Genomic DNA, 18,238 nt, shown 5'->3' on the forward strand with positions numbered 1-18,238 from the left:
TTGAGAATTTTGCTTTCTCCCGAGTTTTCCAGGAAATGATATGGATTTATGCTTGCCTCAAAATGTGTATATACAACATTAATTAGCATAAATGCTGAAAAATACATAAACAGTTAAAGAAAAATGAATACAACTGTCACCCTGTTTATGGTAGAATGGAAATATTCTGAAAACCATCATAATTTGTCTTTCAAGTGAGAAAGAGAAATGGCAATCACATTCCTGAGGACTAGTTTCATAATCCACTGTGCAGATTTTTGGAAGTTTGGGGGTTTAAAATTTCTATATATCTTTTGAATATTTGCAGAAAAAAAGAATTTAATTTGAATTTTGAAAAAGAAATTTTATGATTCAAGGTATCATAATATTGAAGTCAAATTATACAACAGTATTATGTTGTCATGCTGATTAAATCAAAGTTTGAGTATCTGAATTATGCATGGAAAGAAAAATACTTGTTTTTGTGCTTTCTACTGACTCATTCAATTATTCTTCTATCAAACCATTTTTGTAGATTTTATTCAGTCCAACAAAGTTAGAAAAATCTTATTTATCTCCGGAGGAACAGAAGCTGGGAAAAATGACCTAGAAATTTTTGTTTCAGCAGCCCTCATTCTGAGGGCTTTGTTTCCTGTTGCTGCTGTCACTGTCTCATTTATTTATTTGCAATAAAGGCTATGAGGGCTAAAGTACATCTCTTCTTTTGTTGCAGTGCTTTGTGCTCAGGGCTTACAAGCTAAGGACAAAACTGGCTCAAGTGACCCATATGTTACTGTGCAAGTTGGCAAAACCAAACGGAGAACAAAGACTATTTTTGGAAACTTGAATCCAGTATGGGATGAGAAATTCTATTTGTAAGTATAGAACATCATGTTTCTTACTTTTCTACGTTACATTTAGGTAATATAATGCTGCCAAGTGGAAAACTTAATTTGAAAGCATTTGTTGTATGTACCATGCATGTGCATGGTACCATGTATTAATAAACTAGTTTTAAATGGGGAGAGCGTAGGAGTTTTTACAGATGTATCTATAGTATTCATACAACTCGTATCTATTGGGGAATCTATTGATGGTGTCTATTTGGTTCCTTATTTTATAAGGAACTTCGATAACAAGTTATTCAGACTTTCACCTTAGGTGCTAAAAGATGTAAATGCATTCCTGGGCCTCGGGCACTGGCTATGAGAGTTAAAACATGGCTTTATTGGACATCATGATTACCTTAGGTGAAACTGGGGCATTGACATTACTTAGTACACTTCAGAGACTGGGCTGAGTTGTTCATAATGGTTGTCCTTTCCAAGGCTGGGTGTTGTCTAGAGGTCAGTTCTGAAGAGTCTGATATGATCCGTCTGTCTCCTTTCCTTGGCTACAGCCCTGGAACTGATAATGGTGTCATTTGTTGTCAGCACATTACTGAAGTTCAACCCTGACCACAGAGTAGATTTTCCAATCTGTAATAGGTTGACTAAGGTTTCAGTATGATTTTGTGCCAGTTGTAATTTTGGCAGCATTCCCAGAATCTCTTTCAGAAAGGGATGTTACAGTAGAGGAAATTCCAATTCACATGTACTGTATTGTCCCTTTCCTTGAAACGTTGTTTTAGGGCACAACACGTTCCTGACTGAGAACTGTACTGATCTGATAACAGTATCATTTTGCTTAGTGTTCTTCCTCTGCATGTATCAGAAGTTTTTCAGCATTTATTTTTTTCTCAGTTTGATTACTATGTGCCACTGTATTTGATGTGCACTTAATTACTCTTAATTACTCAAAGTCAGCAAGGGATTCTGAAAGGCTAAAATAAGCTCTAGCTTTGTTAAGAAAATTTTATGTGAAAGGGAACTGTTCGTTTTGACAGATGTATAAATTTTCAGTAAAGTTCTTGTCAACTCTGAAAGCACCTATAATAATATCATATAAAATTAGTAGATAATTTATGGAATAAACACAGTAGTAAATTATGGAAAGATAAAATCATAATAATTTTTGAAATGATATGAAATTCCAGTCTTTGTTAAATAAAATACAATCTTATTTTTGTTCTTACTGAGAGTATACTCAAACAGGTGATACATTATAATAGTCTATGTTATAGAAACCTATTGTACTTTTCAAAACCGGATGTTAATTTGGTACCACTTACCCAATGAAACCCTGCACCAGTGATTATGAAAGCAATGTATCATCTTTATAAGCATCTGTGACTTTATTAAGCAGCTTACTGGACTGCTAAGGATCCTGAACACTGACCAGTGAGGATTCAGAACCACTAGTTTCTCAATATATGCAATATACAATTTCACAGTAGCCACTCACCACAATGAAAAGTAATTGTCTTCAGGCTGTAATGTTGTTTAATTTCTTCTCCCTTCCCTTTCTGAAGATCAGTTCTCATTATTTCTGTCCATATAAAACATGGAGGGAAAAATCTGAACAAAAAATGTTCAGGTTCTTGAACATTAAAAGCATCTGGAAAAAAAAAACTTTGTTTTCTTCAAGAAGGTGCAGTGTTGTCATGTAGCATAACAACTATTTTATCTCCTCTGCTCTTTGACTAAAATCTTTTGCCTTAGGTTGGGGAGATCATCATTCCACTTGTGAGTTTGAAAGACGTATGACCCAAGGTGCCACTTTTACTTCTCAGAGAAAAGTCCATCTGTGTTAAACAGCGTATGCCCATTCCTTGCACAGATTCAAAGGCCAATATTAGAAATCAAAAATTAATTCAGAGCACATTCACACTCAGAAACTTTTTACAGGCTACTTATATACCGACAGTGTTTTCTTTGTGGGGGTTTCATGACTCCAATAGCTGTTCAACTATCATATCTTATTGAATGACTGTAATATAAGGTAGAAGAATAATTACTTTCTTGTATTTAAATATATGAATTGTGTAATATCTAGAGCTGGATGAGCTACTTGATATGAAATTCTGAATTTATTTTCTCGAATATGTAAGCAGAGCTACCAGAAAATCACTGGAAACTTGAAATTGCTATTTTTTTTTCCACCCAGAAATTTTAATCTCCTGCCCTAGTAATAATGTTAAAATAACAACAACAAAGCTACTACAGCTTAAATCTCCTGAATTTGAACTACATACATTTGAACTGATTTGAACTTATATGCATTTTCAGTCATTTTTGACACGTGCATTTTCTGCAAGGGTTATCACTCTGACTTATTTAATTTCAATTAAGGGAATACCTGAAGTGTATTAAGCACACTATAAATATTTAATCATAAGATTTAAATTTGAAGTAGTCAGTATAACCATGTCATTGACTCAGGAATTTTCACTTAAAATTGGCTTTATTTGTGGCCTTTGTCAGTCCTGAATATAATTGAACACTAACCATCCTTACAATTCCTAAATGCTGAATTCAGAGATTAAACGTATCACAATATCTTACCACTGCGTATTTAATCATAATACCGAGACATTCATTAAAATTTCCCAGTGTGTGCTAAAACAAGGAGTTGGAACAAATGTTGGCTCCCCAGCGCTCATTTGCTCTATCATAGTAGAGTGAGGGCAGTATTCAAGCTTGTAGAATTACACATAATCCTAACATAATTGTATGGTTAGCAGAGAGTGAATGTTTCTAACAGCATATTCAATAGAGCTCTGCTAAACAACCGTGATGCAGAAATATGGGATAGATTTAAGGGTGAGGACTCATAGATTATGATTAAAGGGGAGCATGTGTACACCTGCATGCAATTCAGTAAACAACCAACTAAAGACTATCAGAGGAAGAATCTTTCCTTGGAATGTGTATTTTTTGTACACAAGCTAAGAAAGTAAATAGACCTATAGACGCCTCTTTAAATAATGTATTATAGGCAGCAAGGGCTTTTTATTATCTTAATGAGTAACAAAGTATCAGTGATTGGTGATTTTTTTCAACCCTAGAACAAATGAAGAATCCTACAGCTGTCTGCTTTCTACCTTTTTCTGGTGGTGTTGAACAAAACAAACAAAAAAGGGTTGCGTTTTTTTTCTCAGTTACAGGGGAGAAAAATATTTTGGCTGTATAGTTTTCAACTTTTTACAGACCTCTAGGTCTGTCGATATTTTACCTGCACCCAACACTCTAATGGAGTCTTCTCCACTCTCATGATTTTCTTGACTATTTTCAACAGTTGATTCAGATTGTCAGAATCTTCCTCTGACAGTGTTAGCTAGCAAAACTACCTCCCCAGACAGCCTTGCAGACTCTGCAGGGATTGTGTTCCTCTGATCTCTCGTTAAGTTAACACCTCAGCTACGATTGTATATTCCAAAAGCTTTTCGTATAACTGGATGATTATTTTGTATTACTAATTCTATTTTGGTTTTCACTAGACTACCTTTTGTCTCCAGTAAACAGTTTTGTTGGATATCTGTTACCCTATTCAATGCACGAATACGTACGCTATTTCACTTAGATCAGTGAAAAGGTTTTTGTGAAGACAACAATTACCATCTGGACAAGATCTTGGTCATCACTAAACAGTTACAATTTGTCTAATGTCTGATATTGTTGAGATTTCCTCGTGGTATACTGCAAATGCCATTGAAGATACAAAATCCAATTGATTGTGTCTGGGAAGATTTCCAACAACTCTTAAGGGAGAAAAATTTATCTTTGTACGAACTAGATTGTTCCTGAGTTTTCGTATTGCTGTTTGGCCAATCATAATGAGACAAAGTATCTTCTTGCCCTGAATGGCATTCAGGTAGGTTAGATGCAATGATAGTTGGTCTCCATTTTAGTCAGAGAAGCTGTTCAACTGCATCATATTTCAGATATTTCATTCTAGAGTTACTGATGAACTGAGACATTTTGGCAATTTCAGGCCTCCAGTTCGATGTTGTTTAGAATTCCCCTAAAGAGCAGTATTTGCACAGTTTAATAGATACAGACAAAATTTCTGTGCTGATTGCTTGCAGAATTTCACTGTGATAGAATATTGGGAAGTTATAGCAGTATCACTTTAGAATGGGGAAAAAAAACTCCCTGAACAGAAAGTCTAAAGAATGTTCATCTCATTATGTAGTGCTATACCTGAGAGGGTGTTTCTTTACAGGTAAGCAAATTATACAGAGAAAGCTCTGTAAGCTTAATGGTAAACCTTTCTGGAATCTAACTGTTGTGGGGTAGGCCAGTAGAAATAGGTGTTTATCCACCCAGCCTCTTTTTGCATCACAAGTCTGTACAAGTTTGCAGGCCTTGCATATGAACTTTGCAAAAAAACATAGAAGCAAAGCTGATTGATTAATAAAGGTTTAGAGAAGATGAACTTGTGAGCAAACACATAGGTAGCAATAGGTATCATCATGCTTCAATGATGGGAAAAAAATGTGATAAGGACGAAAGGATATCGGGGAAAAGTACATGATTCCTGACCATCTGAAATTCCTTAATCAGCTAAGTGTACATCAGAGGGAAATATATGCTGTAGCAGGAGAATAAAATATATTATTTGTAATGCCATTTAATGACTTTCTATATGTGTTACCTCCCCAAGAAACAAAATGGGAGCAAAACCTACTCATTAGCATAGATGTGGTGATTAGAGTCACATAAGTGCCTCACCAGTGTTAGATCTCCCTATATCACAGAAAATTCCTGTTTAAAGTTTAAACTGGATGCATAATTAAATGTGGTTCTGGACTGTGTCAATCAGTAATTCAAGGCTACACATGAGGAACATCAGATGGTTTGATTCTGGGATCAGTCTGATTTCTTAATGTAAAAAATGTTTAATTGATCCATCTTCATCTGTATTTTCCTATCTTATTCTGTCCTTGTTAATAACTTCTGAATTTTGCGGTCAGAAAAATTTTAGATTGCCTAATAGTCGTTCTGTCACATTCTCAGAAAAGCAAAAGACAGTCCAAGAGATGAGGTCCTAAGAGTGTCCTTGGTATGAAACTCACCCTATAATAGACCCTAGGGAGTCCATATGAAGGGATAATTTATGAAAACCCCAATTATGGGAGAAGATTCAGTTTATGATTGCAGTTTGTTAGATGTCAGGAAAGGCAGTAATAAGACAAAAGGAAACCAGGCTTCATTAGTCTTGCTAATCACAGAATGATGTATTTTTTAATTACCAGAGATATCTTCAGTGTTAAAATTTGGAATATGGACAGGCACAAGTATTTCTGCGATTCTGAATGATGTCACAGTGAGATGTGAATACCATTTTTAGTGACTGATCAGCCCTGACAGTAATAATGACATTTAAAGCACTTTGTACTTCTAAAGCCTATTACTACTGCTAATTAATTCTTAGAACAAACCCTGAGGGGTGCCAGTTGGGAGATAAGTTATAGTATTACTGTTTTAATGCTGAAATTGCTGAAATAGATCATTAAGCAGTGTTAGAATTCAAACAAGAGCTCAAACTATTATCATGAAGGTAGGTCTGAAAAAGTTTGTCCAGTTGGGAACTCTTGATGACAAGTGAACCACCTCACTCATCCAGAAGTTCGGAAATTTCTAACATCAGCTTAACTCATGAGAGTTTAATAAGCCACTTGAATTTGCAATTCTTTACTGTACAGCAGTCTGTCACTATCTCCTGATGATGGAAATGGAGACCTTGGATGACAGTAACATATCTTTTAAATAAAGCAGCAGTGGTGGTGGTTTGGGGTTGGTTGTTGGGTTTGGTTTTTTTTTTTGCTTGGTTGGTTTAGTTTTTGGTGGGTTTTGCTGTTTTTTTTTTCCTTTGTCTTTAGCCAAATTCATGCATGCTTTTTGGGCTTTTTCATTGCAAATTCAAAACTATTGTGCTGCGTATTAAAAATATTAGGATTTTCTCACATTTTTTATTATTACATTATAGGCTACTACTTTTCTGGCCTACTAGAAGGACCACATAACATTTGTAAATAAATAAACCCTATATGACTTTAATATTCAGAAGGTGTTTTTAAAAGTATTGAGAAGTACGTATTGTAAGCATGCTAATAATTTCAACAAGAAGTTCATGACATTCATAAATGCAATCCTTATGTATATGTGATTCATTCAAGTTAATCTCTTTACTTTCTACATGTAGTAATTCTACCTTTTTCTCTAGCAGTGTGCTATGGCCATCTGTTTCGCTGAATATTGCACTTGTAGGTATTCTATCACTTAAAATGTTTCTACAGAAGTCAAGCTCAATGAATAGCAGTACAAAAGTAATAACTGACTTATAGATTTTATTTTGTTATTATTTTTACAGTGAATGCCATAATTCTACAGATAGAATAAAAGTGAGAGTATGGGATGAAGATGATGACATCAAATCTAGAGTAAAACAACATTTCAAAAAGGAGTCCGATGACTTCCTTGGGCAAACAATCATTGAAGTAAGAACACTGAGTGGAGAAATGGATGTGTGGTATAATTTAGGTATGATTCTTTTTGATTATTATTTTTTTAAACAAATTTAGTACTATCTCAACATCTGTGCCTTAGGGAATTCAAAATACACAGCTTTAGTACTGATATGCATGTTTTTAAATCCCAGATGTTACAGGTCAGTTTGAAAATTGTGGATCTTTTCTGAGTTTTGGTGAATTACAGAAATTGAGCTAGTCACAGCAACACCAAAGACAAATATTTGGTTTTAATAAAAGAGCAAAACTGTGTAAGAAAAGCCATCACTCCAGTCTATTCACAGCAGCATTGGCAAACGTACAGTAAACAGTTCTATCAAGACACATAGAAAATCCTAGCAAGTATTTTCCTTCTGCACATTATTTTCCTTGTGCACTTTATTACATTTTTTATGCCTAATCATCTTTTATTTTCAACAGCTTTAGAGCTGTCATTCTTCACAAAACTTATTTCATCTGGTTTTTTGTTTTGTATATCTGAAATATATTTACATGCAAAATCTTAAATTAACGCAATCTGTTGCAGAAGAGAACATTCCCTGACATCCTTACCAATGGTACTTTCTTGTCTGGTCAGGTCTTAAGCAGTATCATTCTTTGAGCCAGAAATAAATTAATGAAAGTGTCTCAGAGTACATTCCCTTAATCTAAATCTAAGCGCAAAGCTCTTGCTCAATTCTGAAAATCTTTGTGAGCCCTAAGTGTTCTATAATAGACCTTTAAAAGTTAATCTCCTATGTATAGTAGCAAAAGCATGTTAGAAATATTTTCCTTAACATTTCTTTCTGTAAGAAACACGTTAGGTGAATTACATAATATAAATTTCTGAAATTGTAAAGCATCTTTTGTAATTAGTGGTCCTTGTTTTCCTGGATAGCATTTCATTGCCCAGCAAAAAAAAAAAAAAAAAAAAAAAAAAGGAATGTAACTGGAAATGTTTTTGGCTTCTTTACAATTACAGAAAAGTCTTGCTTTATTTCCTTTTTTATAATGAGGTTTGTTTTTATTAGAAACGTGTCATCACGTTTTCCAAATGTTAACACTTCAAACATTTTGTTGGATTAAGCTGTTGTAAAGATTTATATAAATAATAAAACTTAGAAAAAGTCAATCAGTATCTAAAAAGAAATATCAGTAAATGGAATTTAACATTTTGAAAAAGACTGACAACTTTTAATCTGATACGTGCACCTATTGACACACAAGCAGTATATTGGTATCACATCACTCAGATGGAAGAGGCGTGATTTTGTTTTTGACCATTTCAGATTTAGTCTTCAAAAATGGTGGCAGATATTAATAACTACAGTTGTTATTATTATTAGTTCATATGCCAAATAGGCAATGGAAAATTGTTTGTATTGAAAAGACAAATGTGTTGCTTAAAGTGGTATGCAGCCTGCTTTGAATTTAGCAAATAAAAGAAGAAAAGATTCTTAATAACCTGATGTCCTGCTTTTTGGCTTGAAATCTATGGGATGTACTTAAAAGGTATTCTCTGTTCTCAACAGCAGGACTTTTTATCTTTAAAATGAGTGTATTTTGTGTGACTGTATGTATACTTGGTGGTTACTAACGTCATTTTTCTGCTTTCAGAAAAACGGACAGACAAATCAGCTGTCTCTGGTGCTCTTAGATTGAAAATCAATGTTGAAATAGAAGGAGAGGAGAAAGTTGCTCCATACCATGTGCAGTACACCTGTTTACATGAGGTATGTTGCAGAAGTTAAAGGAAGCAAGCTAAATAGAAGTTAGTATTCAGTTGTTGCAGAGATAAGGAAAAAAAAGAGGTGAGAAAATATTAGAATGCTGATGCAAATAACTGCTCCTTCAGGACAAGTTCATTTTTGGTTTCTCTTTTTGTATCACTGATGGCATATCAAGGTTTGGAGTCAAAGACGGTGCAATGTAGCACTGTCAGATCATTCTGGCTAAAAGGAGTCAGAAGAGGAGATGAAGTCATGGAATTTTTTGATAACAAACATGATTACTAACATCAAGATGATACAACCATTTCTGCATACTACTGAGATATTACTATTAATTGAAAAGGACATAATTCCTGCTACAGTTATCCATATTTTGGAGATGGGGGGAATGAAGAAAAAAGAAAAACAAACAAACAAGGAAGCACAGAAATTTGAATATTTTTTCGCTGGCATAAATTGCTTTTATCAATAATGAAAAGCAAATCTTAACTGATTTGTATCTTTTAGAGATTCTCTTTGTATTTGATTCCTCTTGCTTTAAGCAGTGGTCCACACTGAAGTTTTATTCTAAATTTTCTGAGAACTTCTAGCTAAAAGTTCATCACTAGTATGCATCTGCAAAATGCTGTTGTTCACCATGTGTAAAACTGAATTTTTACAGCATTTGTGCCCACAGATATTCTTGTTCTTGTAGAATAATCCCCAAAACTCTTATGAACTAATTTGAACATTTTAAATTATTTCAAACTTTTAAGACTTGGTTTGTTGTTTGGGGTTTGTTTGTTTTCCAGTGAAAGCAGACAGGAAATCGAATCTGCAGTTTATGGATACTTACAGAGTTCAGTAATCTGAAAAGCATTCCATGACTTTGCCTCTAAATAAAATAACAGGTTTGGCTTACAGTTAGCTAAACTTGAACATTATTGCACATGTTTCAGTGCTTCAGTGGCTTCTTCCATATTTCTAATTGTTTCCCTGCAGCATATTTTTTTAAATTGTGAATTTGAAATTTAAAGTTACAAATCCAATTCCTGTTGAAAGACTCCCCAGTGAGCATTATAACATCAAGATTAACAAGGGCATTTAGGAGAGGAGTTTCTGCACTATTTTATGTTGCAGTCTCTCTGTGCCAGTTCTCTGAGGTGACCTTATGTCAAGAAGATAGATCAAAGTGCTGAATCATGGGCCTGCACTACTAGAGTTCAACAAAAGCATTTAGTGTCTTGGGTATTTTGTTTGCCAAATGATGGTTCATTGATGCCAGCCTTCAAAGGAAAAAAATAAAAATCTAAGTGAATGAGCATATGGCTGATTATATAAAATATACTTATAGAATGTCATTTAAAAACTTCATATTCCTATTTGAAAAATTTCTTGCATTTAGAATCTATTCCACTACTTGACAGAAGTTAAATCTAACGGTGTGGTAAAAATCCCTGAAGTTAAAGGTGATGATGCCTGGAAGGTGTACTTCGATGCTGCTGCACAAGAAATTGTAGATGAATTTGCGATGCGTTATGGAATTGAGTATATTTATCAAGCTATGACGTAAGTATTTTCATGTTTGTCTTTTTTTTTTGTTTTACTCTACTGTCAAGAACGTGTTTGAGGGAACTGATGAGTTCCAAGACTTTGTGACTCTGTTTTCCGTTTCACAGTTGTTCTTGAATTTGAATTCTGACTGTCCTTTGTGCCCCTCTGACTCACTGAAGGGCTGCTTAGCTGCACCAGCATTGCGATATTTTATAAACATTTTATAAACTATTACTGGTATTATCACTAATGCATTACTTAATCCTTATGATATTGAGCAAGGATCAGGGAGAATTCACCTTCCTTAACTGGGATTGGGTTACTTTGCTAGCTAGGACAGAGTCTAACAAGCTGTGTACCCCTCCCCGGGAATACAAAAATTATTTACAGAATGCCAGCAATGGATATAGTAACCTTCCATATCAAATGTAAATAACTAATACAAGCTGCTTTTAATGGTATTAGAACATATCACTACATCCTTCACACTGAAGTAGCTATGATTACTTTAGAACACAGCACTTCTGAGCTTAGTTGGAAGCCTGGGGATACAAAAGCTATATCATACAATCTTGACTTGTCCAGAGGAGAGTTTGCTGGTGAAAAGGACTACATTCTGCTCCTATTGCAACTGTAGGAAAGCAGAGGGCTCCAAATGGGTATATTATGACTACAGAAAGCTGACAAGGAACTTTTAATCGGAATATTTATTTTGTTTCTTCCATCACTTTACAGTCCAACCTAAAAATATGATCCTCTTCTGTAGTATGAAGGTGCATAAACACAGAAAGTTTTCTTTTTATTGCAAGATATAAGGACAAAATCTGGTATTGCAATGAATGTGTCCTTCACTTCATTGTGAATTACTGTATTGTACATCTAATAGGAAAGTAGAGGTGTCTTTGCAATATATACTTGTTTAATGGTCTTCCTCCAAAGACCTCAAACAACTTTTCACAGAAGAATTTAATTAAGCCTAACTCTTCTCGTGTAGTACTGTATATTCACATTACATATGGAGGAACACAATGCAGTAAGTTTCGTGAATAGAAATTGGAATTTCTAATTCCATATTCTTTGCTTTGTTTGATTTTTCATGTTTGCCTTTCCATCAGGCATGTATATCTTTTATGTCTTATATTTGTAGATTGCTGGACTGTGCAAATCAATCCAAAATATATCACAATTATGTTGATGTTCTCCTTTGGACACTGTACCCCAGTAATACCTTAGGATGAATTGAAGTATGATTGAATCCTGATGTTAGAGACAGACAATCTACATTTTTACCAGAAAAAATGCAGACAGTTCTTTCCTGAAGGATACCCAATTAGAAAGGCTTGTTCTTATTTCAAGATATAGCTATCAAGATATATAACTATCCCCTTCCTAAACAAGGAAATCCAAATGTGGAATTCATGTGAAAGAAAAAAACAATCATTAACCCAAACCAAAAACTAAGGTAAAACAAAAAGGCTGTTTGTGTTGCTACAACTGAAGCTCTTTGAAAAAAAATCGACTTTGTAGGTTCTATAATTCACCTTTTATTTTTAAAATTAGTTTATTTCTTTCAGTTGGATAAAGAGATGAAAAATGATTGGGATGGAAGAGGAAAAAAATTTATTTATTCTTCTGGCAGCGAAATAAGAATAGTTAGCTATGCTAATGTTATGCATATACATGAATTCAGAAGAAAATGAAAATAGGTACAATAGAAAACAGATGAAAAAAGCAACATATCAGTGATCCAAATGGCCTCTGTTTTGATGACTCCAGTGATGGGTGTAATTTATGTTGTGATTATGATGTTTTGAAGGAGTCATACTGGAAGTTTTTTTACCTACTCATATTAAGTAACGTCCTCATCAGCAAGGAAGAATTTGTTTTCTATCGTTCCTCTTCCAGTGTAAATTATTTCTCTTTGAAAGACAAGAAACAGGGCACATACTGAAATGGTTTTGACTAGATAATGAAAGTATACATAGCATCACCATCCCAGATCTACTCTGTAGTAGAGTCAAGTGCAGTGAAAGCTCAATTTTGTCTTGCTGGCAAGTCACTACAGGAAGCTTCAGTGCTTCTGAATCAGCAACATTTTTCTTATTCTGGAAAGTTGATAGGCATTAACTATGCCATCTTGTTTTCCGAAAGGCACACAAATCATCAGTTGAAGTAATTTTCATTGATAGCTTTTGCTTACAAGCAGTGTGTGTTAATGAGCCTTCTTTCTTTGCCTGTTCACACTACCAGAAGTACTGGAAGACTCCCAGGCAGTGAGGGATCATCAGGAATCAGCATAGTAAGAAAGTTGCAAGATACAGCTGGCAGACCTGAATTAAAATATATGACTCTGGGTTAAACAATGCAATATAAACTCTAAAATATGTGATGCTTGGTAATGTTTGCTGTGATATACGTGCCCATTGGAAAGAGTTATTACTCATGCTACTGGTTGCTGTTTTCAGAGATCGACAAAGACAAGCAAGGAATTTCCTTGATATATTTTTAATTTATTTCAGCAAGCAGAGACAAGCTTTCAGATTTCTTACCTGGTTTACCAGCACTCTCAGAGTTATGGCCATTCTTAAGTGTGATAAATGTAATAGGCTCTGTGAACTTTACAGATTTTATTTAATGACACAAATAAAAAATTCACGTAACCTTGACAGTGATGTTGTCATCAACATCACTAATCAAATTACTGGTGGAATGGAGTAGTGATCTGAATAATGACGTTTATAAACAAAATTATATTTATGGGTTTAATTTTTCCTTACAACAAATTATATTTATTTGATTCTATTTTCAAGATAGGAGCTCAAACCAGGTGTTGGATAGTTCAATGTGTGTATTCATTAGAAGAACCTGCAGAAGTGACCTCACTAAACTCAAAATGTTGACACAAACAATTTTTCCACAGTCTGTCTTGTCTCCTGTGGACAGTTATCTTAATGGATTTTCCTATAGCAACTGCTGGTGATTCCCTTGAGCAGAGCATATGCTAGAAGTACGATTCCTAAGGGTGAATAATTACTGCCCTCATATCTCCAGCTTAAGGTTTTTCATGTACTGTGGATCTTTAGGTCTATTACAAAATTTTTTGAAATTGTAAGTCAGTTTTAAAATCATATGTTAATTATTTTAGTGTCAATTAAAAAAGAAAAGAAAAAAAGAAAAAGATCATCAAAGGATTGTAGCAATTGGAAGGGACCTCTGGAGATCATCTAGTCCAATCTGCCAAAGCAGGTTCTCTACAGTGGGTTCCACAGGAAAACATCCAGGCAAGTTCTGAGTGTCTCCAGAGAAGTAGACTCCACAATCTCCATAGACAGCCTGTTCCAGTGCTCTGTCACCCTTGCAGTAAAGAAGTTTTTCCTTTTGTTCATGTGGAACTACTTATGTTCCAGTTTGTGCCAATTTCCCTTATCAGCATCGCTGAAATGAGCCTGGCCCCATCCGCTTCATTCCAGTCAACTGCATATTTATGAGCACCGGTAAGATCCCTTCTCATCCTTCCCCAGGCTGAACAGCCCCAGGTCTCTCATCCTTTCCTCATAAGGGAGATGCTTCCAAGCCCCTCATAATCTCTGTTGCCATTTACTGCACTCTCTAGAAATTTCCTATCTTTCTTGAACTGAGGAGCCCACAACTGAATGCAGTACTCCAGATGTGGCCTCACCAAGGCAGAGTGGAGGTGGGGGATCACCTCTCTTGACCTGCTGGCCATGATTTTTTTATGCACCCCAGGATACTATTGGCCACAAAGGCACACTGCTGACTCATGGCCAACCTTTTCTCCTCAGGACACCCAGGTCCTTCTCAGCAGAGCTCCTTTCCAGAAGGTCAGCCCCTAAACTGTACTGACGCATGCAGTTATTCTTCCTCCAGTACTGGACTCTGCACTTGCTCTTGTTGAACTCCATAAAATTCCTTTCCTACCTGTTCAGGTCCCTCGGAATGGCAGCACAGCCTTATGCGTCAGCCACTCCTCCCAGTTTTGTATCATCAGCAAACTTGCTAGGGGTGAAGCATGTGTCTCTATGTATATTTCTCAAAATTCATGTCATGAATAGATCTGGTGACATTTCTTTTACCTTTAATTTTACCTGCAACTGGGGAATATCACGTAGTATCACTATTTTATACGAAGGAAATTGTTTTTCCAATTTTTTATAGTAAACGTGATCTGCTGAAAGATTTTCTTAATTAGATAGCTGGGTTACATTTTTGTAAGATTCATACTGCAGTATTTAAAAGCACTTCTGAAAAGCACTGGCAATTAATGAAATGGTTGGTATTATTCCAGTCAGCTGGGAATGTTGATTTCTATTATCTGACCATGTGATTGATTTGTTGTGGAGATGAGCAGTTTCCTGGAATTTCATAAAAATTGGGTAATAGCAGCTAAAGATATACCTTAAAGGAATGCTGAGAAATGTTTGCAAAACACTTTGAATGTGACCAGGATGATATAAAATTTAGACATCAATACAGATCACCATATTGATATAATTCTGAGCCTGTGATCTATAAGCTGAACATGAAAATATTCCAGTGAGTCTAATGCTAGAGAAAGCCCAGGGAGTTGGTCTCCTGTCTTGGCCTCAAAATGTTTCAGATAGAAAGGAACCTCTCAAACAGACACTGAAGCCGTAGATTCTCTTACATATGAAGCCTGCCTCTTCTACCTCCCTGCTGGAGCTCTTTCCTTCCAGACTTTTTGCCCAGTCAGATAAACTAGAAAATCCAGCAATTATTCACCTTCTTAGTCTAGCTTTGGGAGGGATTAAGGCCTTGATTCATCACACTATCCCTTTCTGCTGTAATCTTATTTCCTTAACCATTCCAAGATTTTGGACAAAAATGAATATGAATACTTGGATTTTCTTTAGATGTTTGTATATACGTAATTAATGACTCATTCATTTTTCTTGAAAGTTGATTTAAATTATAAGAGGATTTATCGTGAGATGCAAAAATGTTTGAAAATTACAGTTTTCCAGCCAGTTGCATTTCAATTACAGAATAAATTGCTTTCATCTTTACAGTAAATTACCTCATGGATCACACATGCTCTTAAGTACTCATTGGTTATTACATCCAGAATGAGTTCAAGACTTGTCCTATATTGAGCACAGTCATCATCTAGCTGCAGTGATGGATGGATGCGTTTAGCATCACTTTTATCTTGCCAGTAGTTGATTATACCTAGAATGTCTTTGTATGTCTTCAGACATAACAAGTTCTGTTAGAGGTCCCATTGACAAAGAATACTGTGGAGAACAGGTTGATCAGTGATTTTATAGAGCCCGTTTATGATATCTAGGTACTGAATGGAAGATAGCAGCTATCAGGTCTATTAATGAAGGTTGATTCATGAGCCTGGACATCCGCAGAGTTTTGGAATTTTCTTTTTTGTTAATGGGTATGTGACCTAGCACAGATTTCTGAAGTAAAATTTGCAATTTAGATGTCTCATTTGTGAAGTAAATGGAAGTGTTGGAGAGGGCTTAGTTTAGAGCAATGTGAGGTACTGGCAGCCCAGAGCATATTTTTAAGCTCATTTCTGAATCTGTAATGAATGCAACTGAAAAGAAATTATAATGACAGAAAGTGCAGACTCCTTGCCACCTTTAATAACTGTCAGTTTGTTTGAATTATAGGCACTTCTCCTGCCTGTCTTCTAAATATATGTGCCCTGGTGTTCCAGCAGTTATGAGTACATTGTTGGCCAATATAAATGCTTTCTATGCTCATACTACAGCAACAACAAATGTATCTGCCTCAGACAGGTTTGCAGCTACTAACTTTGGGGTAAGTAGACTTCTTTTTTAATAGAATAGTAACCCTTACTTTCCAATATACGATAAAATAACAATTTCTGAATTCTAATTTTAAAAAAGTTGATCATTTAAAAGAATGAGTTGCTGTATGCTTTCAAAGATTTTACCAAGTCTTTACAATCAATCACTATTAAATCTGTGGAAGGTAGGGTATAAATCATCTACTGTATATGTATAGAACTAAAATGTTTATCAATCAGTTTTACTTTTTTATTGCAGTGGGTCCTACAGACTATAAAAACTGCATAAGCCAAGTACAGTTTGCAGTTGCTTGCTGGGTATGTCATTAGCAAATTCATTAACCTAAAAGATCCAGGCATAAATAATTGTAGATAATAACTTATATATATAGATAGATAAAGATATAGATATCCATTGTTACAGACATATATTTTATGAAATAGTGCTGAATTGACCAAGCCCTGGCTTTAGGCATCAGAATTTTAGGCAGAATTTCAGACTATAACATAGTAGCACTTTGTTGTCATTGTTAACTCCTTGTGTGGACTTATATCTCACACTGGAAATATAAATGATTTTTAAAAAAGAAATTCACAGTATATTCTAATCTACTTCCCTCCCTTCACCGTGGGTGTGAGAGCAGGAAGGGGGAGGATTAATTCAAGGATGATGCTTACATATCTGCTGTTAAACGTGATATGGTCAGTGGTTGTGTATGAACACAATTTGATACTAAAAAATGAATTCCTGCTCACCTTCCTCTTTTACTTGTATAGCTAATATCCAAGACATAAATTAACATTATATATGAAGGTTTCCTTAAATACTGTTTATGAACATAAAATCAAATACTAAGCAATTAAAAATAACTGAGTATGAATTATAGTGATATGAAGTAGTATCAGAGGTAGTGAAGCTCTTTTATATTTTAAGGTTCGCTATGAAATATGAGTATTAAGTTTCCTTTATATGTATTATGAAAATCAGAATATTTATGATTTAATTACTGGAATATTGCTCTGTACTTATTCTAGTTTGTATAAACTAATTGACGGCATACTGTGGAATGAATCTGCATCTTTTTGAAACAAGACAACTCGCTTCATGCTTGAGCCCTATTAGACTTTTGACTTTAATCCAGCTTTTGAAATGTAGACTGTTTTGTTGCGTTTTCCATTCTTTCCTTCCATTTTGCTAATGATCTGAATTACTTTTTTTTCCATCCTCAGATTGGAGAGAGATTAAATCCTCTCTCTGACGTTAATGCCAGTGTTTACCTTTGACACAATTTCCAATGCAATTCATGGTTCAGCAGATGGATAGAAAGACAGAGTAGTAAGCATCACTAACAGAGATTTTTGAGATCTTTCTTTAAAAAATTGGCTTATAAGCAAAAAGTTATTTTACTGTCTTGTTCAAAAGGCGTTTGTTAGTGGATAGCTGCACATCATTCATCAAGAACATCTCATTTCAAGACCCTAGGCTACAGCTGGGAAGGATTTGGCTGACGGAATACTTCAGTGCAGATTTATAACATGACAGAAAAAAATCCTTTTGATTGATCCCTTAAGGGAACCATGCCACATTGGTGGCTTTAGGTGTAGGTTAGTGTTCCACTGAGGGATAGGGGGGATAGTGCACAAAGGGCTCTGTTTTATTATTAGTGCATATCCTATTTCACAGGTAGCATTATGAGAGCTATTGGATTTCGCTACTTCCAACATTCTGCTGCTTTTGCATATGTTGGTAAGAATTTATGCACTGCATTGATGTATGTTCTAATATGAAGAACAGCAATTAAA

At 35.0% G+C, this 18,238-nt stretch overlaps 1 protein-coding gene across 4 annotated transcripts in view; it reads left to right on the forward strand.

Moving 5' to 3' along the window:
* Positions 1 to 18,238, forward strand: part of UNC13C (unc-13 homolog C) — a 165,428-nt gene that overhangs the window by 86,484 nt on the left and 60,706 nt on the right. For all 4 annotated transcript variants that reach the window (XM_042824602.1, XM_042824603.1, XM_042824605.1 and 1 more), the window contains 5 exons: positions 713 to 854; positions 7,234 to 7,403; positions 8,987 to 9,102; positions 10,484 to 10,647; positions 16,296 to 16,446. In XM_042824602.1, coding sequence (XP_042680536.1) covers positions 713 to 854; positions 7,234 to 7,403; positions 8,987 to 9,102; positions 10,484 to 10,647; positions 16,296 to 16,446 — 743 coding nt within the window. The remainder of the gene's footprint in view (positions 1 to 712; positions 855 to 7,233; positions 7,404 to 8,986; positions 9,103 to 10,483; positions 10,648 to 16,295; positions 16,447 to 18,238) is intronic.

The sequence above is a fragment of the Centrocercus urophasianus genome, unplaced genomic scaffold, assembly GCF_019232065.1.
Source record: "Centrocercus urophasianus isolate 14NV4802_14NV808 unplaced genomic scaffold, USGS_Curo_1.0 seq_23, whole genome shotgun sequence".
NCBI lineage: Eukaryota > Metazoa > Chordata > Aves > Galliformes > Phasianidae > Centrocercus > Centrocercus urophasianus.